Genomic DNA, 23,158 nt, shown 5'->3' with positions numbered 1-23,158 from the left:
TACATGTACTCTAAGAAACTATGATTTTATATGTTATTAAACAAAAATGTTAAGTGTTTTCAAAACCGATTAATTTGGAGGTCTTTTAGGTGCTAGCCCACTACTCAATTTTTCATCGAACAAAAAATTATATTCGATGTTCATCTAGGCATAGAGTTTATGTGCGCGTATACTACATTTTCGAAATTTAATTCTTTAACTTTTGGTAAACAAAATTTAATCTCTATTAACCTTTACAAAATTGTTCCGCACTCAAATCTTATGCATTACTTATGTTCTAATCTTATTAACTTTTGAGACTTCTTTGGTTTTGGTTTTTCTTCTAACCTTTTTCGATTGTTATCGTACGATAACTTACCACCTAAGGTGGTGGATTCTCATTTCGCACTCAAGGAGTGTTTAACCAATTTTAAAATCTTAATGTTAAATTAAGCATTCTAATTTCCCTAATTTTTGCAATAAATATATAATCCCATCAAGATGGACGAACAAGAACAATCTCGAGTTCTTTAAATTATTCACTAACTTTCTTTAGGACCAAACATCTTGAGATGTAGAAATAGTTAGAATAAAAAAGATGGTAGTTGGTTTTAATTATTGCAACGACAAAGATTAATTACCATCTAGATTTATTCGTAAAGAGTTCAACCAAATTATATAAGAATCGTATAGTGGAACTAATATTATAAACAATATCCTGTATAATCTAATAAACCGGCTACCCCTACACATATATATACACACGTATAAAACCTATTCGGAGCACCAAAACGAAACTAAAGTTGTATCCCAATCATCATTTGAAAGTAACTCATGTCTTTGGAACTTCCGGTGTTTGACATTTCGAAGCCTTTAAGCGAGTCATCGTTGTCCTCACTACAAGATGCGTGTAAGGAGTGGGGTTTCTTCTACGTGACCAACCATGGTGTTTCCGGCGACATGTACCGAAAACTCCGGCGATTCTCCGGTGGAGTTTTTGGTCTAGGAGACGAGGAAAAAATGAAGATGGGAGCGCCTAATTACACTCCCCATTTTATTGCATCTCCTTTCTTCGAAAGCCTCCGTGTATCCGGTCCCGATTTCTACGCCTCGGCCAAGTCTTCCGTGGATGCTTTTTCCGACCAAGCTACCTATGAAGAGTTCAGGTAATACATACATCATATATACAGTATATATATATAGTGTATATTTTAAAAATATATAAATGACATGCTTGTTGACATTTTCTTTGGCAACCCTCAAAACGATGCCATTTAATGAGTTGGATTTAAAAAATCGTTCCATATTTTTCATTTTTTTAATAAGGAATGCAACTATAATTAAGCTGCCTTCTGAACCAATTTATATGCAATCCACCTTTTGCTAGATGTTCATACCATCCTCTAATGACTTCAAAAGGATCAGACTGGACGTTCTCGTATTGTTTATAAAGTGTTTACATAATTCAACTTATTTGTCCTCCTAGAGAATGTTCATGCAAATTGTTTTTTCCTGCAGGATTTTTTTTTAATAAAGAAGATATGCATATATAAATAGTAATTTATAAAACCGATTTGTGACAATAAATAGGATTGTCAAAAAAAAAAAAAATAATAATAACGAAAAACAAGTATGATTCCAAGTTCCAACTATAATGGTCACTCTTTATATCACAAGTGCGCATTGCATATTTGCATCCTCTTTTAGCATTTATGCATGCACTCATATATTCTCTGTGATACATTAAATAAACAAAAGTGAAAGTTAATTAGGGATATCGTTTTGATGAGTTTTAACCATTTCTGTATGGTTTATTCTAGTAGGACCGGTCCTCTTGTGTTGCGGACACTTTACTTCATAGAACCACACTGAAAATGTAAGACAATAGTAATTATAGTTGACCGGTCCATCTTGAATCTATATTATTAGGTTGGTTCTATATTGTAAATCATGTGAAGAGTCTTAAATAGGTGTATTTAAGACTTCATTTTTATTTTCCTAAATAAGTTACATGAATGTTGAGTCGTTGACACCAAACCGATGTTTACACTGTTGAATATATGATTTTTTTTTTTAATTTGAAGTGGGTTGATGAAAGAATATGGAGAAAAGATGACGGAACTATGCGAGAAGATAATGAAAGCAATCCTCTCTAGCTTCGGAGACGATCTTATTAACAAATATTACGAATCTGAGTTTGGAAAATGTCATGGCTACTTCAGGATCAACAACTACACAATCCCTTCAGAACAAGATGATCATCATCATCATCACAACGATGATCAAGATTTGATCGAAGGGCTAGGAATGCACACCGACATGAGTTGCATCACGATCGTTGATCAAGACGACATCGGAGGTCTTCAAGTCAGATGCAAAGACGGGGTTGGTATGATGGATATTAACCCTAAAGACGAAGCTCTCGTCGTCAACGTCGGAGATTTGTTGCATGCATGGACCAATGGACGGCTGAGATCGTCTCAGCACAGAGTTGTCTTGAAACGACGTGGTTTCGTCGGTAACAGATTCTCACTAGCTTTCTTCTGGTGCTTCGACGATGAGAAAGTCGTGTTTACCCCTGATGAAGTCGTGGGATGCTGTGAAGGTATGAGGATGTTTCGGTCATTTAAATGTGGGGATTACTTGAGGTTCAGAGAGAGTAATGAGAAAGGCAAGTTCGAGAAGGTTGGGGACACGGTCGAAGACTTTGCACGAATTGAATTGGGTTGAATCGTTAATTACTTTTTCTTTTCCTAAAGTGAAATAATATTAATAATTTTTTTTTTGATATCAAGTAAAAATTATATAAATAGAGTAATTTCGTTTATTCTACAGTATATCAAAACATCATTTATTATAAATTTAAAACAATTTTACTAGTAATAAAAACATTAGAAAATAGTACTATACTAGATATGGACCGTGCGATGCACGAATTATGTTTAGTTTCTAATTTATATATTATATATAATTGTAAAAGATAAATTTATGTGTGTTTATTAGGGATGTCTATAATTTTGTTTTACATATTGTTACTATTGCTTTAAATTAGAATATATATATATATTTTTTATGTTAATTATCAAATAACATATTATTTAAATAACTATTAACCAAGCAATCATGATATCCCATTGTTTGTATCACTTATGTTTCTTTGATATATTTTAAATAAAACTTATCCTATAAATGAGTTAAAACCAAATTTAAATAATTGTTTAAAAACCTATTGTTATGCATAGAATTATTAAAAAATGAAAATCAAATTCAGTCTTCAATTCTTTGTTTCTTCCTTTGATCATCCATTGGTTCTTGACGTTCTTTACGGGTTTTACGTTTGGTTCTACAATTGACATCGTCTTCACTTGTCTAAACACATAAAAACAAACCATTTTTATATGTTAAATGAAATAATCTATTGTATTTAGCAAAATTTACACATCATAATATATATATGTTATTTACCTTTGTTTGGTCTATAATCTCCGTGACTGTAAAAGTTTGATATGATGCATCAAAATCATACTTTTTAATTTGAATTTCGAATAAATAAGTTTTTCCAACAATAGAATGCACACATGTAGGAACGTCCTCTAACTCCTGTTCGCCCAGCTCATTTTTTATCTATGTGAATAATAGGATAACAATTAATTTAATTACAAATTTTAATATATTAATCCATAAAATAATATATTTTATATAATTTAGAGCTCTTACGATTTCTGCAGTCGATGATTTTTTCTGCCTCTTTATCAAATATAACAAAAGTTGCTTTGACCTTGACTTTTGTTGATAGTCATTGCATAGCAAACTCGTACAGGAAATTGTGGTCTTTTTAGTTTGAAAGGCCATTTTGCATATGTTGGTCTGAGACTTATTCTAGGAATAAGAACCCGTTTACCCACATGAGTTCCCGTAAGTATCTCTGCTTCAATAATCCTCTTGCCTAGGCGAGTTATTATTAATCTTGTACCATTGCAAAGTCCCTCACGTTGATTAATATTCCTTAGTAGCATGATTGGTGCATTGACCTTCAGATCCAGTTTATGATTAGGAATTCCTGAAAATTTCAAAGTATTTAAAAAATCAGTAGAGTAAAGAATGTGTTGATTTGTCACTTCTTCTTTGTCGTCACCGATGGTATCAGCGCTTAAATACTCTTTTTGCTCTCCTTTTAAGCATGATAACATGTAGTTATTCACTTCATCTACCATCTCATTTCTTGGAGTAAGAATTGCTCGCTCAATCAAATAATCCTTGTCTTTAAATTTAACATCAAAATCCTGGTATATAGACTTCCCAATGCGATCAACAGAATCTCCATTGTTTTCCAAAAGCAGCTTATTTTCTATTTTCACTATACCAATTTCATCATTTGACGTTCTATATTTTGCTGGTTTAGGTGTTGTGCCATCACCAATACCTAATAACCATTTTGCAAAATCTTTTTCCGCCTGGTGTAACCTCATATTTTCCTCAAGAGTGAATAGAGAGCAATAGTTCCATATATATGAACGGTTGATTGTTGCCATAACAGTTTCTTGTCTAGTTCCTTGTGGTATAACTGGTAGAATTTGTCTAAAATCACCACCAAGAAGCACTGTTTTTCCGCCAAAGGGTTTATTTGCTGCATCTGGATTTGCGACTAATAGTACATCTCGTAAACTCTTATCAAGAGCTTCGACCGCAAACCGATGGCACATAGGTGCTTCATCCCAAATGATAAGATCTGTTTTCTCTAGTAATTCTGCACGCATTGAATTACGGCTTATGTTACATATACTATCTTGATGAAGATCTATAGGGATCTTGAAACGCGAATGTGCAGTTCTGCTGTTAGGTAATAGTATAGCTGCAATTCCGGATGAAGCCACTGGTAGTACAATTTTCCCTTGTGATCTTAATCTTGAGATTATTGTCTTGTACACATATGTCTTCCCAGTTCCTCCTGGTCCGTTGAGAAAAAACAATTTTCCTCTCCCATGGTCAATTGAGTTGATAACAGCACCATATACTTCCTTCTGCTTATCATTCAATGTTTGTATTAACTTGCAATATTCTTCTTCTTCTTTAGGAATATTGTAACTCTTTTCATCATTGTGCATCGAGTTTTTCATTTTCTTCAATAATTCCTTGCCTGGTCTTGGCATATCTTCAAAATCAGTCAATGATCTATCGTTCTGTGCTAAAATTCTCTCGATTTCTATAAGTGTATAACTTTGTAACTCTTCATCAGAGAATCGTTGATCACTAAAGTTGAATGTCTTTCTTTGATAATCAGGAATGTCCTCAGCTAGGTGTCGCCAACAATGCTCCCATAAAGTATGTGGACTACTCAATTCGCAGTAAAGTGACAATGTCACAAAGAGATGGCGAAGCTGAATTGGAAATGCATATTGCGCTGCTTCGTCCATGGCCTCCCATTCAGAATCACCATTTAACATTCCTCTTGCATAACATGCCGCTTTGAATAATTTGTGTTTTACATTATCAACGGTTAGTAAATCATCAAAGCTTGTCGGCCCTTTTACTTTCATTAGCAGCATTCTCAAGTAATACAAGTCTCCTGCTGTTGGATGAATATTTATTATTCTTCCTATGCTGAATCCTTTCTTCCTTTCTGACCATGTTTTCTCATCTGAATCCCACACATATTTTGTAGGGAATTGAATATATGTAAGTTCTCGTGCTTCAGGATAAAGTAAGTTCATATGAAAGTATTCCGTAAGCATTTTTTTCTGGATGCCATCTTTTGACATAATGTATTGTAGACTGATCCCTTCGGGGTAAACGATTCTCTGCTGGCCTGGTAGGTGTAATTGTAGTCTTGTTACTGCCAGTTTTCGTTCATGTATTTCGAATGCAAAAATTCGCCAAGTAGCTTCACATGCAGAGAGGTAACGACACTCCAATTAGTTTTTTTATCTCATTGATCTCTTCCTATGATTCCTTATCTCCTTTATTTTGATCCAATGTTTGTTGTTTCTCTATCTTCATTGTCGCCATGTCTACTCCTTTTGTGATATATTTGAAAAGATATTTTATGGCAGATGACCTACTGCACCATTCTACGTTGATGTGAGCTTTGTATTTTTTTAGGAGGGCAAGATTGTGAGGCACAACGTAGCGATTATCAAGCATTGTGTTGCCTTTCATGACGAATTTTGTTTCATCAAATCTCCTACGGTAAGTAATATAGCCAGCTTCACTGATACTTGTGCTGTCATTGTATGGTCTTGGAAATTTTTTGGTGCACTTGTTATCATCCATACACTTTGGCCCGCATGGTCCATGCATCATTTGTTGTTCAACCAATAGGAAACCCTCTGGATCTTCTTCTTTATCTGGTAACCCAGAAGTAATAAAACTATCAATATCTTCTGGAGTTGGATTTTGTTTTGACTCTTGTAGCCATAAAAGCATATGTGCATGAGGAAGTCCTCTTTTTTGGAATTCAATTGTGTGAACAACTGGTTATTTTTTAAAAAAACATAGGAAAATAAATTAGTGTTTTGCAAGAAATAATAATTTTGATAATATTTTGTAATAAAGTAAATAGTACCTGCTGTGATAGGACCGAAGAAGACACCATCTTGTAGATCCTTAAAAAGTTTTTCTAATTTCATTTTAAATACACGACATTCAATGTTAGGTCTATCATATGCATTCTCGTTACCAGCCATTTTAATATGATCAATCACTTCTTCCCACTTTGGATTTGCAGTTATTGTAATGAAAAGGTCTAGATTTCCATACCATCTGCATAGTGCCATTGCATCTCGATAATTTTCTACCATGTATCTCGAGCCGCCTATGAAGGAAGATGGTAGAATTATTCTATTGCCTAATTTTTTTGAATCTGCATCCCCTTGTACAATTGCATCACATACATTATTGTACAAATCAGCTCTAAGTTTTTTCTGATTGAACTGATAAAAGTCCATACGTTCTTGTTCAATAGCAGTATATGCATCAACCACATATTGGTGGAAAAGACGGTCTGAACGGACTATTGTTCCTGGAGATGTTAACCTGGTATGTATTTGATATGCATAATACTCTCGCATTGTAACATATGACCTCTTAGTAGCATTTCCTTCTGAGCTATATGGAATAGTTTTCTCAATATAACCTTGTTCACCATATGGAAACAACAAAGGGTATTGTAGTGACATGTATGATGGATGCAAAAAACTGATGTACTGTGGTTTGTCCTTCCTAGGTTGCACTATAATATCTCTGTCAGAATTAGGGATAAACATGTCACCCACAATAAGTCCAGCAATCTCGTCTCCTTGTGGAAGGTCAAATTGTCTGCCACGTTCTTTATTTTTCAATAGCCTAATGGAAAATACTTCTTTAGATCCAGATTCGTATCTATCTCTAGCTATTCTGAACACTTTAGCTAAGTCATTATATTCATCAAGCATTTTTATCAATCCACTCAGAATTCCTTCATCTAACTCATTATTTTTTCCTTTGGCAAGTGCATTGAGACGGTTTTGAACTTCATGAGCAGTATCATATACATATAGCTGTGCAAAACGTGGAAGATCTCCTTCAACTGGTAGCAGTGATCCAATTTTGTGGTAATTCTGACCATGCATACGAAAAGTAAAAGGACCATTTCCTGAATTGATATCGTTATCTATTTTTCCACCCATTAATGTAAAAGTAAGCATTGATTTATATTCTCGTATATTGTTTCGAAACGATGCCGACCGTGACAGTAAGTCATCTAAGTAAGTTGGAGGTGGTCGCGATTGTTGCAAGACAACTCGTCCTTGTTGACAACAAATCTAGAATTTCAACACTTTTCCACTCTGTTTTAGACTTTCAGATTTCCATACCAAAACCTCACAATAATTACATATGACCAAATCATTGTCTTTTTCTTAATTCTTTTCTGGAAAAAAAATAATACACTTTTTAGCTTAGTTACAAATTTTTTTAATCCATAGAAAGAAAAATATCTTGGAACAATAATTACGTAAAGCCTCTATAATTACGAAGCACGATTTGTCACACTCAAGTTAAAAATAAGCCTCTATATACACGTTATACCTTAATAATTACGTGTAAGGTTACATAATTTGAATTCTTACCATATTTTTTTGCCCTTTTTGCTCTTAAAGATCTTCGTTTTGTGTCTATAACATGATTATCTTGGTTCTTATCAAGACATAAATTCGATGGTGTTGACTGCTTGCTAGTTCGAGCTACTTTTGAAAAATATCTTTTGTTGTAAATCTTGCGGATAAGTTTTTTGGATCAGATGGAAGTATTCAAAAATTGTATAAGCGAAATATAATAAGCTCTTAGATGGAGGTGTTTACAAATTGTATAAGACAAATTCAATAAAAAGTCCTTACCATCGTTTAAGTTGCAAAGTTGTAATTTGTGTACCCTATATTTTGGTAATCAATGTTAGATAATGAAAAAAAAAACAAAAAATTAAAACAATATGATGTCTATTATTCATAGATGTGAAAATAGTTAGAGAGGTGGATGTAATCGAAGATATATGTGTAGCATTATATAAATATTGTACTTACACATTGATTTAGTTTGTCTACCCATATTTGAAGTGTAGTTAAATCCAGCTTTATATGAGGTTCATCTGCAAGTATCTTTTCCATCATAACAATCTGATCATCACTCACGATACCCCGTTTTCTTTTGCTAGCATGGTTTTCCGATGTCTCTTTGGTGTTCATGATTTTCTAGTGTATTCAAGGTTTTGATTTGATATGGGATAACACTTAGTAGACATCTTTATATAATAAGATATATGCTCAATTTCCTTATAGTGATAGGTAAATATTTTTTAAACTTTTTTGTTTCTAGAAAGCGTGGCCAATATTAGGTAGAATAGTAAAAATCAAATATAATTGACATATTTTGTTTCTAGAAACGTGGCCAATATCACGTAGAATAATACTATTACGAAGAATATATAATAAAATGATGAATAATAAATCCGGGCTATGTGTACAGATTAACTAACACATATTTATATCACGTTGATTGTCTTAACAGAGTAGGATAGTAAAATAGTAAAAATCAAAATAATTAACATATTTATATTTGACAGGTGTCAACATCTTATCAATATATTTGACACGTGTCACGATCTTGTTAATTAGTAATTTTGACATTGAATTTTATATAATAAGATAAGTAATCATTAGTTCTTTTTTTCTTTGTGGAAAAATGTTATCCATCTATCCATTTTTTTGGGTAAAATAAATATTGTGAAATATACAATATTTATAAATAATATATATTAAATATATTTAATTATTTTAAGATACATTCAATAATAATTAACAAAATATTATGACTAACATATTAATTGTAAACTAAAATTTTTATCAGGTTTTGATCAAAAGACATATTTAATTATTATGTAAAACTAATTTTTATAGTAAAATTTTATCAAATTGATCAAAAGACACAAACTACAATATAATGTACAATATATTTTTACGTCAAGCAGAGGAAGATCACTACTGAAAATACTTAATAGTCACAAAAAAAACAAAAAGAACATAGTTAATTCATTTTTAGTGTGAAGCAAAAAAGTAATTACCATATTTATAAATTTACCATTTTAATTTTATCAGTTAATGCCTTAATGGCCTGGAAGTAGTGAATTATGAACAGAAGAAAACACTTTTTTTTTGGCAGATTAAAACAGGCTATTTTTAGATTTTCTCATTATTTAAATTGAAGCAAACTCATTAAAAAATAAAAAATGAAAGCAAATAAGATTAGTTATAAATTGACATAATCATGTAAGGTATTTAACGCTTAAAACTAATTTGTTTAATGTATTTAATTAATATTATTTAAAAATTCTATCAATAGTTTTAAGTTCTTATAGATTTTAAAATAGAAAAGAGTTTGACAAGATATAAGCAAAACAAAAAAAATAGACAAAATATAAGCATAATATAAACAAAAATAATACAACAAACAAATATATATGTTCAAATTTGAATCTTCAAACAAAAATAGATGGTTATCAATTACCAACTGTACAAAAAATGTGAGAGTATGAAACAATAAAAGATGATTATGTTTTTTATTTATTTCCAACAATATAGTTCCAAATTATAGGAATATGTATGTTTTCCCTTTCTTGTTTTTTTTTAACAAAAGATTAGCTTAAACGAGCCAATTAGAAGAGAAATCAAAGATCATATATTATGATCATTCTCTCCACTTCTTTTTTTTCTATTATTTGATTAATTTTCTTTTCACCAACATTTTGCCACAGTAAAATAGATTTATAAATATATATAAAAAACAGTTATATAAATAATTTAATTCATTGTTTAAACCATGTTCATCACATACATATACAAATTTCAAAAAATATATATACATCATTGTATTCTTTCAGTTAATAACACACCAAACTATACATTAGAAAGAAAAAAAGATGGACATGGTTTAAGTAATGCTATCAAGTCGAAAGTCCTTGAGAATTACGAAAAATTATTTTGGAGTCTATTAAATCCCAATTTAAGCATTTGTATCCTCGCTTTTAGTTCATAGGTGTCACAACCATTCAACATAATTTTAGAAAACGTTTTTTTTCAAATATTCACAAAAATATGGTAATGAATATAACCTCATGACATGTATTTTCATAGAGGCTGAATTGAAAATGAATATAAATTTGTAGTCCAAGAATACCACAAAACACAAACATTTAAAATAATTTTTAATTATAATTTAAGGATTTTGTTTAGTAGTTTTGATATAGAATTTAGTTTTTAGGGTTTAGGTTTAATTATATTGAGGCTTTAAGATTTAATTTTGAAGGAGCTTGTTTTATTTTCATCGGATTATCAGAATAAAATAAAATTTAGTTGTATTTAAGAAAACAAAACTAATGATGGTATATTTGTAATAAAAACTCATTTAGTGGTGTGTTTGAGTCTTTGAGAATAGCTCTATATATTAATATACTAATATTTCACAACAATCATCAAACAAACTTTATATCTTAAAGGCTATTTGGGCTTCCTATGGGCCTAATTTCTGCTCTAGCCCACCAGAGTTAAGCCGCCTCTGTTCAATTTAAGGATTCTCAATGTAATTTACTAATTTTGTAATATTGTGTCGTCGTCAATCTCGTTGTACTCGTCTTAACCTTCGATAAAATCTCTCGCATCCGCCTTCTCCTAGATCTGAAACCCTAATTCTTGAGTTTCGCTATGGCGTCCGCCGAATTAAACAATTCCAATTCTGATTCGCATACCCTAGAGCAGCCTCCTCCTCCCTCCAACGGAGACACTGCTCCACTCGCATCGGATCATTTGAATCCGGATTCCGTGGCTCTAAACGGTTCTTCTGCTCCTAATCCAGACACTAACGGCTCAGTAGCAAAGCCTGAGCTCTTACGCCCTTTGATATCGGAGAACGGTGTTAGCAAGACGCTGAGTGGTAACGATAAAGATCAGTCCGGTGGTGAGGAGGAGACTACAAGCCGGAGGAAGCGTCGGAGCCGGTGGGATCCTCCGCCTTCTGAGTTAAGTAATAACGCTAGTGCTGAAGGTGGTAATGATTCCGGTACTGGGACTAGGAAGCGTAAGTCGAGATGGGCAGATGATGAGCCGAAGACGCAGATTCAGTTGCCTGATTTCATGAAGGATTTCACTGGAGGTATTGAGTTTGATCCTGAGATTCAGGCTTTGAATAGTAGGTTGCTTGAGATTAGTAGGATGTTGCAGTCTGGTATGCCTTTGGATGATAGACCGGAAGGACAGAGGTCTCCTTCACCAGAGCCTGTGTATGATAACATGGGAATCAGGATTAACACTAGAGAGTATAGAGCAAGGGAGAGGTTGAATAGAGAAAGACAAGAAATTATTGCTCAGATTATCAAGAAGAATCCGGCTTTTAAGCCTCCGGCAGATTATAGGCCTCCTAAGCTCCAGAAGAAGCTTTTCATTCCGATGAAGGAGTTTCCTGGTTACAATTTTATTGGTCTGATTATTGGCCCCAGGGGTAATACTCAGAAGAGAATGGAGAGGGAGACAGGTGCTAAAATTGTAATTCGGGGTAAAGGGTCTGTGAAAGAAGGTAGACATCAGCAAAAGAAGGATATGAAATATGACCCTTCAGAAAATGAGGACTTGCATGTTTTAGTCGAGGCTGATACTCAGGATGCTCTTGAAGCTGCTGCGGGTATGGTTGAGAAGCTTCTGCAACCTGTTGATGAGGTGCTGAACGAACACAAGAGGCAACAGCTCAGGGAACTTGCCACGTTGAATGGGACAATAAGGGATGAAGAATTCTGTAGACTGTGTGGTGAGCCTGGACATAGGCAGTATGCGTGTCCGTCTCGTACCAATACCTTTAAGAGTGATGTTCTTTGCAAGATTTGTGGTGATGGTGGACACCCTACTATTGATTGCCCGGTGAAGGGTACTACTGGGAAGAAAATGGATGATGAATATCAGAACTTCTTGGCAGAGTTAGGAGGAACTGTCCCTGAATCTTCTCTCAAACAGAGTGCTACCTTGGCTCTTGGTCCTGGAAGTTCGGGAAGTAATCCTCCATGGGCTAACAATGCAGGGAATGGTGCAAGTGCGCATCCTGGCTTAGGGTCGACTCCGACCAAACCCCCCTCCAAAGAATATGATGAAACAAATCTGTACATTGGGTTTTTACCTCCGATGCTTGAGGACGATGGTTTGATTAATCTGTTTTCATCGTTTGGTGAAATTGTGATGGCAAAGGTAATCAAGGACCGTATAACTGGGCTGAGCAGAGGCTATGGTTTTGTGAAGTACGCTGATGTCCAGATGGCTAATACTGCTGTTCAGTCAATGAATGGATATCGGTTCGAAGGCCGAACACTCGCTGTCAGGATTGCTGGTAAATCGCCACCGCCTACTGCACCTCCAGGACCTCCAACCCCTCAAGCACCAACTCAAGGTTATCCTCCCCCAAACCAGCCTCCTAATGCCTATCCTTCTCAACAGTATGCAACTGGTGGTCAAATGCCACCTCCTGTAGGTTATGCAACAGCTCCAGTTCCTTGGGGTCCTCCTGTTCCCTCCTATTCTCCTTATGCTCCTCCCCCTCCTCCTCCTGGTTCATACCATCCTGTCCATGGTCAACATATGTCTCCTTATGGAATGCAATACCCACCACCACCACCTCCTCACGTGACACAAGCACCTCCACCTGGCACTACTCAAAACCCATCTTCTAGTGAACCCCAACAAAGCTTCCCACCAGGAGTACAAGCTGACAGTGGTGCTGCTACCTCGTCTGTACCACCAAATGTCTATGGTAGCTCAGTCACGACTATGCCTGGACAGCATCCATATATGAGTTATCCGTCTTATTACAATGCTGTTCCTCCACCTCCTCCAGCACCGGCCTCATCTGATCATTCCCAAACCATGGGTAACATGCCATGGGCCAACAATCCGCCTGTCTCAACACCTGACCACACACAAGGACTTGTTAATGCACCTTGGGCACCTAATCCCCCTATGCCGCCCACTGTTGGTTATTCACAGAACACACCCTGGGCTCCGAAACCTCCAGTACCGCCACCTGCAGAGACTCCATCCAGTGTTGGAGATTCCGAGTATGAGAAGTTCATGGCTGAAATGAAGTAGGGCGTGTGTTCTGAGGAGACACTCCGTAGTGGAGAGGTAAGATGTCCTCAACTGATGTTATTCTTTGTTCTCCCCAAAGGTTTTGAAATTTAAATTGGGAATTGAATTAAATGGCTTTGGCGAACTAAAAAAAGAATCAAATGGCTTTCAACATATGATAAAACCTTTTCTTCCTCAACTTTTGCAACGTTTTCAAAATTGTTAATTATCAGTATCATTTTTAGACTTTCGGTTGCAGATGAACCAAGTCTTGCAACAACATGTAGTGATTGCCTTTTTGTCCATTATTTAGTTCTTGAAAGCCGTCCTGCTTATGTTATATCTCTTTTCCTAGTTTTATCACATGATAACTAATTGCTGTTACTCATAAGCCGGTCACTGATGTGTTTGTGAGTATTCCCACAGCTAAAGGAGCATCTGTCCTGGTACTCGATTCTGAAACATAGAATTGGGGGGTTGGATGTTCGAATTATTTCAGTCTACCCTGTTTGCTCTATGTTTAATCAGCAACTCATAATGTGTTTTCTGTCCCATATGGAAACATTTGTTTTAATGTTTCAGTTTTATTTTTTTTTTTTTTTCATTTGACAAGATCTAAACTGCGACTAACTTAGATTCCAAAAGTTTGTCTCTCTTATTGTATATGGCTCATTAACACGAATCTTTGTTTTGTTGATATTGTTAATTTTGTCAGGTGTGATGTTTCTTGGAGCTCTTGTACCCTGATTTCTTACATCTTTCTTGTTGGAAGTTTGGGACTCACCTCTTAACCCTTGCTATGCTGTTGTAAAATATGCAGAGATTCAGGCTGGAAGCTCCCAGTTCAGACAATTGCGGTTTCCAGAAAGGCCATAAGATTTTTATTTTATGTTACTGATAATAATTGCTGCTCTTTTGTAGGACTATATATGTCTGGGGTTCTTGTTTCATTTCATTATACTCATATTTACCGTTGATCAGTGTGTTAAGTCTGTCTTCAGTTCTCTTTTACTCACAATATCTTCTTGTACTGTTTCCATTTGGCACTAAAAACTTTTGGTGGTAATGTAGTGCTAAAGATATATCTATTATCCTTACTGATGCAAGATATAATCCTCTTGCTCTTGAGGTTATCTCTTTTGTTTGTCTTGCCTCTTGTGTGCATAGGGAACTCATCATTTCTCGCAGGAACCTGAAGGCAACAGGGTATGTTGAATTTACATTGGACTTACTGATGCCGATACTTGATAACATCGTTGTTCTCACCTTAATTCAATCTTTATGATATATAATATCTCTCAAGCTTCCATATGGCAGGTGTGATTTCTGGCTAGTGATCCAGATTAACTTTAAATAACATTGTTCTTGTCCTCAGGCCTTATTATCTCTATCTATATCTGTGTTAATGAGTATATGTGTTTCAATGTCTGCATGTTAAGAGTCAGCATGTGTTGGTTGAAGAATTTAAATTTGTTAAGGAGTCAGAAGCATCTTATATAAATCAACTGTCTCATGATTGTTGCATATATTGATTATGTGTGCATGAAGAAAGAAGCTGCATCTTCCAGGGCCTCATTATGCTAAGTGTTTACTTACATTAACTATTTTGGTAAGTGGTGTGATGTATTATAACTAGGGATGTTGGCATGGATCGTATTCAAGGAGGTTGACATTTTGGCAATCGGGGGAGCCCTTGTCTGAGCTAACAAGATTCTTATCGCTCAATTCAACTGAGATCGAATAACTTGTTCACAGTTTAATTCAACGGAGTTCGTGTATATATGGATTAATGTAGAAAACATAAAATAAAACAACATGAATATCATTTGTGTTTTATTTTAGCAGTAATCAGTACAACGACAGGTATATCATATATGATAAACAAAAATCAATACTCTTATGATAACATCCCACAATAATGATAAGCTAAGTCACCGAAGCTAAGTGTGAGAGAATTTGAAGGCTTTCTCAGTTATTAGAAGAATTAGTTTTCCAACGAATCAATGATAGTTCGAGAAATTGTACTTTTCTTAAATAATCGTTTTGGTTAAAAAAAAAAAAAATTCAATTAAAAATATATTATGATAGGAAGATACATTAGCTTGGGATGAGTATTGGACTTGTAAACTGTAAAGGTTCATTTTTGATTACTTTTCTTGTTAACAAAAATATAGAGTTGGACTAATATGCAAAAACCCAGTCTTTGGCCGGGCCTAGCTATGCAATTACGCGATACTTTCCTATAGCAGATCTGATTGGTGGCACGGCTGGTGCCAATCTCTTCCGTCTTCGCTCCGCCGTTTGGTTTCCCGTTAATATTATTGACGTCATCCCTTTCTTTACTACCCAAAATAATAAATTAATAAATCGAAAATATTTGGAGTTTGCTAATCTTGTAAGCGATTTTCGAAATGGAGGAAGCTCATCATGAAGATGATGATTCTAGTTTTCGTGATTCCGGCGGTAACGTAGATCGCGACGGTGGATTATTAAGCGGTTGTTTTTTCTTGGATCACGTTGGCGAAGTGTTGCTCTCTAGGAATCATGATGGTTTGTCCTGGAGATGTTTGGATGCTTCAGATTGTGTAAGTTTCCTCAGATATATGACTGTGTGTTCGTTGACTTGATTTTTGAAGCCAGTTTCTTCTATGGTTGACAGGAGGGAACGACTTGTTTAGGAATTGGAAATTCTCAGGATTGCAAAACTGCGATCAAATTCTCTGATATTTATGCTGTTGAGTTTTTAAACTATGGCTTGTTGCATAGTCCAAAGTCAGGTCTTAGACATGCCAAAGATTGTTTCCGGGAACGCTTGTTAGTTTCTCAAGAGGTTTCTTCTTTTTTCCCTATTTTGTTTGTTGTTTTACTTCTGGAGGAGATTACTGGTGTAATGAGTCTCTCTCTCTGCTTTGATGTAGATGTATAGGTTCACTGTGCACGGATTTCAAAGTTCAGCCAAGGAGCCTTGTCTTTGGAAACTTGCCGAGTTCACTTTTGGTCATATGGATTTGCAGACGTGTCAGAGTTGGATGGATCAGTTGAATTACTCTTTGATCAAGGAAGTCGATAGACCAAGAAATCTTTTGGTAAGTCTTATTGTTGTTAGGCTGTAGCACTTTTGTTGATCAATGCTTTTGACAGGATTGCTTTTACCACTTATTTAGGTATTCGTACATCCCAAAAGTGGCAAAGGAAATGGCTCTAAGGTCTGGGAAACTGTTTCCAAGATCTTCATCCGCGCTAAAGTTAATACCAAGGTCTGCTTTTCATTTCATCACTAGCAGAATGGTCGTTTATTAACTGTTATTGTGAAAGTTGTTATAGGTTATTCTTTGTTGGCAAAAGGCACACGGACGTTGATTCTTTCGAGTAACTGATTAGATTTTGTGCTATAGTAGAGCATTTAGGGGAAAATGTTGTTTATAATGTAAGTAGTTGTTGGTTCATTATTCTCTAGTCATACTCTATATTTTCAGTGAACAAGTGCTATATATATATATATATATATATATATATTGTTGTAGTAGATATAGCAGCATGACTTTTCCACAATATCTGCCATTCAAGATGTTTTTAGGCTGTTTGCTGGCCAAATGTGACTCTCCGTTTCTACATTCATTGTATGTATACTTTCTTGTGATACTATAGCTCGCGCACATAGAGAATAAATGCACATGAATGTTTTGCATGTATGGTCCTTGGTTCGATATTCTTTACTTACCTACCATTTAAATCAGGTGATTGTAACAGAACGAGCAGGACATGCATTTGATGTAATGACATCTATCCAGAATAAAGAGCTCCATTCGTATGATGGCATCATAGCTGTTGTAAGTTGTATACCTCTTTTTTATGGTTCATTGACTCAAAGTACTTCTTTTGACAATGATTTTAGTGATTTATTCGCGCAGTGCATTTGTGAAATATGTTTGTGATGTGAAATAACCTTCAGTTTATAACACTTTTATGAGTAAAATATGGTTAATGAAACTTGATGAAGGTTCTCCACTCCTGTATGTTGACACATTTTCTTCCTCATAGCTCATAAATCTGCTTTTCATGATATGATTGTTGTTATATCTTGAAAAACGACCTATGTTCAGGGTGGGGATGGTTTCTTCAATGAAATCCTTAATGGATATCTTTTACCGAGACTTAAAGTCCCTCTCCCTCCAAGTCCTTCAGAGATTTTCAATTCTGTTCGAAGTAGCGGTAGCTCCTCAGTTCCAGAACAAGGAGATGCAGTTCATGAGACTGAAAAAAAGGAACAATATCCTCTTCTTCCTGTATCAGTTCAAGAGGTCATGAACTTCAGTATGTAAATGATCACCTTTATCTAATCTTTGTTGAAGCGCTCTGACTATTAACAAGTTGTAATCTCTGGGTGTTATTGTTTACCTACAGGGACAGTCAATGGCTCATGTGAAGGTCAGTGGATTTAGTTCTCTACAAAACCTCCAATTACATTGCCTGCTTCTGGTTGTTTGGTTTTCGCCCTGTCTTATTAAATCACTTTATCTTGTTATTTTTTTATTGGCAATTTCGCAGATATTGAAGATCCTAATTATCCCTTCAATGGTGGAAGGCCAAGATTCGGCCTCATCCCGGCAGGTTCAACTGATGCTATAGTGATATGGTATGTTTTTTTTATCACCATAATATTCATAGTCATCCTTCCGCTATTAAAGATTATCATGCAACTGCATATGCATTTTCAGTGTCTACTGTCTGGTTCTCTTTTTCTACTCCTTACAAATTTTGAAAGATTTGGTATATCTCAGTAACTCTAGAATGTAAAATAGCCTTTGAAAGCCACTACTGTGTATGCTTTCGTGTTACAGCACCACAGGAGCTCGTGATCCTGTCACATCTGCGCTGCATATCATTCTAGGTAGAAAGATCTTTCTAGATGCAATGCAGGTTGTGCGGTGGAAAACGGCACCAACCTCGACGATTGAACCTTTTATTCGTTATGCAGCCTCATTTGCTGGGTAATGACCAAACTTTTTTAGTGAGATGTTTTTCCGGTAGTAAGGAATGGCAGACTCTGTCAAGTTATAAAAGCTCTAGTTGTCATCCTTCACTTGCTAGCCCCAAACCTTATCTTCTAATTGTTAGTGGCATCCTAGAACCTATGATATGAAAATTGATTGCTTCGATCTCTAACAGAGTTTTTGTACAATTGATTAGTTCAGATACGGGTTTTATGGCGATGTCATTTCAGAAAGTGAAAAATATCGGTGGATGGGTCCCAAACGCTATGATTATGTTGGAACTAAGATATTCTTGAAGCACAGGTACATTCCTAACCAATTTACACTGCCAAGGAATGTGATACACATTGGTGGAATTTCTGATAAATGATCTATGTTAGTTTTATTACAAGCGTAGTAGCATTATTGTTTGAGTTGTTGGTTTATATGTTAATGAAGATCATATGAGGCAGAGGTGATGTTTGAAGAAGCCGAATCAGAAAATGGTAAAGCTTCCCCACACACGCGGAGTAAAACGTGGCCATTTCGAAGTACCACAAGATCAGAGAAAATACTATGTCGTGCAAAATGCAGCATTTGTAACGATAAGGCTGAGGATGGAAATATTATACGCACAACACCTATCTCGTATCCAGAAAATACAAGGTGGTGTAGAACAAAAGGGAGGTTTCTGAGTGTAGGTGCTGCAGTGATGTCAAACCGAAATGAAAGAGCACCTGATGGTCTTGTCGTGGATGCACACCTCTCTGACGGTTTCCTTCATCTCATACTCATAAAAGATTGTTCTCGTCCCAAATACTTAAGGTAATATCTAATTTTTTCCTATTGTCATTCATTTAATGAGTAAGGCTTATTTAAATCAGCGATTCTAATGGGTTACAGGCACCTCACCGAGCTTGCGAAAAGAGGTGGAGAACCTTTAAACTTCGAGTTTGTGGAATACCATAAGGTTTGTAAAATGTTTTCCTTTTCAAATCTTTATAACTTATTGGGTCATGATCAAAATGTATTTGGTAATGCAGACGCGAGCTTTCACGTTTACATCACTTGGGGAAGAGAGTGTGTGGAATTTGGACGGAGAGATCTTTGAGGCTCACCATTTATCAGCTCAAGTCTTGCGTGGCCTTATACCTCTGTTCGCGTCTGGTCCAGAGATATAACAACATGCATGTAAATGTGGGGTTTTATATGGAGCCTTGTGTTTTTAGTAACCCAAGTGAAAAAAAGCTATATGAGATTGGAAACTAGAAAAGTATAGTGAATATGGCAAACATTTTATAGTATCCAAAAAAAACCAAGATGTAATGTAACGTGATAGCTACATGATAATTTTATTTAGTTAGCTGCATCAAAATAGGAAAATTGCACTTAGCAAATTTTTGTAATACTTCAAGTTATAGATCGACAGATATCAAAAATACAGTGGCAAAAATCATCAGAGTTGCCTATCAGACAATTTAAAAAATGTACAAGGACAAGATGGAACAAAAACATCACAGTTCGGTAACAACTAAGATGAGATAACTTGCAAAGGGATCAAAACAAGATTTATATTTCTCCTCTGTAGCCACCAGAGCCAAAATAGTCTTTCCTTGAATTAGATATGGCCACACTCTTCTGGTTCTCAAGTTTTGGACAGTCTCTAATACGATGTCCAAGACCACCACAATACGCACAACCCTTGACACCACTTGCATTAGCAATGGTCTCTGCTTCTTCCATTGGATCATTCAGCTCAGCAAGGACAGGCGGAATCCTCTGCTTAGCTTCTTGCAGCAAGTGTTTCAAATCAAGCAGCGTGGTGTCGCTTTGGTTCTTGTTTATAAACGTAGTTGCTATCCCCGTCTTACCACACCGACCTGTTCGTCCTATCCTATGCACATAGTTCTCAATCTCTGCTGGCATGTCATAGTTTATAACATGCTGTATGTCAGGGAAATCTAGACCCTTTGAAGCAACATCAGTCGCAACCAAGACATCTTTTCTCCCAGATTTAAACGAAGAGATTGCATACTCTCTATCTTCTTGATCTTTTCCTCCATGGATGGCCACTGCTTCTACTCCTTTCAGTAACAAGTACTCGTGAATACCATCAACATCAGATTTGTTCTCACAGAATATTAAAACCGGCGGAGTGGTCTTCTGTAGACACTCGAGGAGGTAAACAACCTTTGCTTCTTGTTTGACGTATTCAAACTCCTGGATCACATCAAGATTCGCAGCTCCAGCTCTTCCTACGTTAACAGTCACAGGTTTCACAAGAGCACTTCTAGCAAAGATTTGAATCTTTGTTGGCATGGTGGCAGAAAACAAAAGCGTTTGACGTTAAGACTTAAAGTGGTCAAAGACTTCTCTTATATCATCTTCGAAACCCAAATCAACCAACCTATCTGCCTCATCTAGTGTCAAGTACCTGCAAGCATCTAAACTCATCTTTTTCTTGGCGAGCATATCCTTTAGCCTCCCAGGGGTTGCAACAACGATGTGAACACCTCTCTTCACAACTTCCAACTGAGATCTCATATCAACTCCTCCAATACATAGCACCGACCTCAACTCCGGGTATCCAGCCTCGACTAAAGGAGCCACAAACTGCTGAATCACTTCATAAGTCTGAGTAGCAAGCTCTCTAGAAGGGCAAATAATAAGACCAATGGGACCTTCTCCAGGAGCAAGAGGCATCATCTTCTCTTCTTGGAGAGCAATCATGATCAAAGGAAGTACGAAAACCAAAGTCTTTCCTGAAGGCAATCCCAATCATATCTCTCCCAGCCAAAATCACAGGAAGACCTTGAACTTGAATTGGAGTAGGCTGCACTATCCCTTTCTTCATGAGAGTATCGAGAACAGGTTTAGGAAACTTCATATCTTTAAAGTCCTTGATAGGGGGAGGAACATCATCACCATTAACAATAATATGCCATTGCTTCCTAAGCAAGTCTCTCCGTTTACTAGACATGGTTCTAATATCTAAAGGAGGTTTCCAACCAGTTAACAGAGGCTCTGTATAAGTGATACCTTTGGCTAATTCACGAACAGACATAAGCGTCTTCTTATCAGATAAACGCTCCATCATTTCTCTCTCTTGTAAGATGATTCGATCAGTAGCACTAACCTCGGGTACATCTCGCTTGAGATGAGTTGCTTGAACGAGTAAACTAGGTTTAGCAGAAGCTTCGGCGATGTTTTCCTTGTCAGCTTCTAATTCTTCCTCCAATTCCGAAGCTTTTCGCTTCCGCTGAAGAAGAAACTTGTCCTTTACCATTGCTCTCCGGTGCTCCACTGAAACATACTCGACGTATCTAGGATCGTCTTCCATGATTTGTATTTCAAAATCGAATTTGTTCCCTTCTCAGGAGGATCGAAACCTAGCTAGGGTAGAGTACTAGAGAGCCTCAAATATTTTAACACCAAAAAAAACTATCTTTTGTTATTGAAACTTTTAATGGACCTCTTATATAATAAGTCAATGAGTTTCCATATTCACCAAAAAGGAAAAAAAAATATTAAGTTTCCAATTCTTTTTTTGTCGCTAACATTAAGTTTCCATATTTTCTTCTTTTGTGTAAACTATTCATGTCAACCTTTTTTTATATATACTTGATCTATTAATCATATAATTAAGTGAAAAAAAAAAAACTAAATGAGAGTGGAAATTAGAAAAGTATAATAGTGAACATGGCAATGTTACCAAAGAAAAAAAAAACGAACATGGCAAACATTTTTTACATTACATAGTATCCAAAACAAAATCAAGATGTTACGTTCCAGTTTTACCCTATGATGATCTCATTATTTATTCCGAGCTCCTTAACCGGGTCACGGTTTTAACCAATTATACACAACCGCGCATTACTCAGGTGGTGGTAATGGCAGGTGTGGATGCAATGAAGAGCGCAGATACTGGGGCAGAGCATGCAGCGTTCCTAAGAACCACGGACTCCGCCTCTGATGTGTACAGATCTGCATAACACTGCAACCGTTTGTGTATATAAATTATTTGGTCTTGTGTTTTGTTGTACAGTTTAACTCTGTAGGTATCTAACCTGCGCCTGCATGATATACTGCAGAGGAACGTCTAAACTACTCTGTGAAAGTCAGAGAGAGGTTTGATTTATTTGGTACATGTTTTGTAAAACAACACTGCTTCTATGGACAATTTGTGCTCCACAATATTGCTTCACTTATGTGTTTAAAAGACAAAATTTGTCTCTTACCATTCATTTGCTGCCCACAAATCAAATTATCCTTCCTACAAAAGCGATCATGGACAAACCCCAAGAATAATTTTTGTATGAATCCGAATTGTATATATTTGCTGTCAGTGAAGTCAGCGTCGATCACATCATCACCATTGTCTCCACCTTTGGTTGAAGATGATGAGTCAGATGCCGAGGACGCTTCAACTCCAGGAGGAGAACCTGATTGGGGTTGGTCGTACAGAGACTGGCCAATCTGCATCACTTCTTGGTTCTACACGATGGAATCAGCCTGATTCTTTGTGTCAATCGCATCTCTCTTTTCTTTGTCTTCCTTGGCAAACCTCTCTGCTTCTTG

At 35.9% G+C, this 23,158-nt stretch overlaps 5 protein-coding genes and 1 pseudogene across 5 annotated transcripts; 3 read left to right on the top strand and 3 right to left on the bottom strand.

Annotated features, from left to right (window-relative positions):
- Positions 778-2,709, top strand: LOC104728795 (gibberellin 20 oxidase 1). Its single transcript, XM_010447726.1, has 2 exons — positions 778-1,145; positions 2,064-2,709. Exons 1-2 carry the CDS (start codon positions 814-816, stop codon positions 2,707-2,709), a joined length of 978 nt encoding a protein of 325 aa, XP_010446028.1. The 5' UTR covers positions 778-813.
- LOC104728793 (ATP-dependent DNA helicase pif1-like) lies at positions 3,247-5,393 on the bottom strand. Its single transcript, XM_010447725.1, has 3 exons — positions 4,115-5,393; positions 3,873-4,039; positions 3,247-3,348 (listed from the first exon to the last, which is right to left on the bottom strand). Exons 1-3 carry the CDS (start codon positions 5,391-5,393, stop codon positions 3,247-3,249), a joined length of 1,548 nt encoding a protein of 515 aa, XP_010446027.1.
- LOC104728792 lies at positions 5,920-7,643 on the bottom strand. Its single transcript, XM_010447724.1, has 2 exons — positions 6,542-7,643; positions 5,920-6,323 (listed from the first exon to the last, which is right to left on the bottom strand). Exons 1-2 carry the CDS (start codon positions 7,641-7,643, stop codon positions 5,920-5,922), a joined length of 1,506 nt encoding a protein of 501 aa, XP_010446026.1.
- On the top strand, positions 11,110-15,445 carry LOC104725639 (branchpoint-bridging protein). Its single transcript, XM_010444310.2, has 2 exons — positions 11,110-13,664; positions 14,323-15,445. Exon 1 carries the CDS (start codon positions 11,208-11,210, stop codon positions 13,626-13,628), a length of 2,421 nt encoding a protein of 806 aa, XP_010442612.1. The 5' UTR covers positions 11,110-11,207; the 3' UTR covers positions 13,629-13,664; positions 14,323-15,445.
- On the top strand, positions 15,777-19,977 carry LOC104725638 (ceramide kinase). Its single transcript, XM_010444309.2, has 13 exons — positions 15,777-16,192; positions 16,267-16,437; positions 16,526-16,693; positions 16,772-16,864; positions 17,345-17,437; positions 17,711-17,921; positions 18,012-18,035; positions 18,156-18,243; positions 18,449-18,598; positions 18,803-18,904; positions 19,040-19,405; positions 19,484-19,550; positions 19,624-19,977. The coding sequence occupies exons 1-13, from the start codon at positions 16,019-16,021 to the stop codon at positions 19,759-19,761; spliced, it is 1,845 nt and encodes a 614-aa protein (XP_010442611.1). The 5' UTR covers positions 15,777-16,018; the 3' UTR covers positions 19,762-19,977.
- Positions 20,150-22,008, bottom strand: LOC104725637 (annotated as a pseudogene).

The sequence above is a fragment of the Camelina sativa genome, chromosome 11, assembly GCF_000633955.1.
Source record: "Camelina sativa cultivar DH55 chromosome 11, Cs, whole genome shotgun sequence".
NCBI lineage: Eukaryota > Viridiplantae > Streptophyta > Magnoliopsida > Brassicales > Brassicaceae > Camelina > Camelina sativa.
The sequence above is the reverse complement of the archived record's forward strand: the minus strand, read 5'-3'. Positions and strand labels throughout refer to the sequence as shown.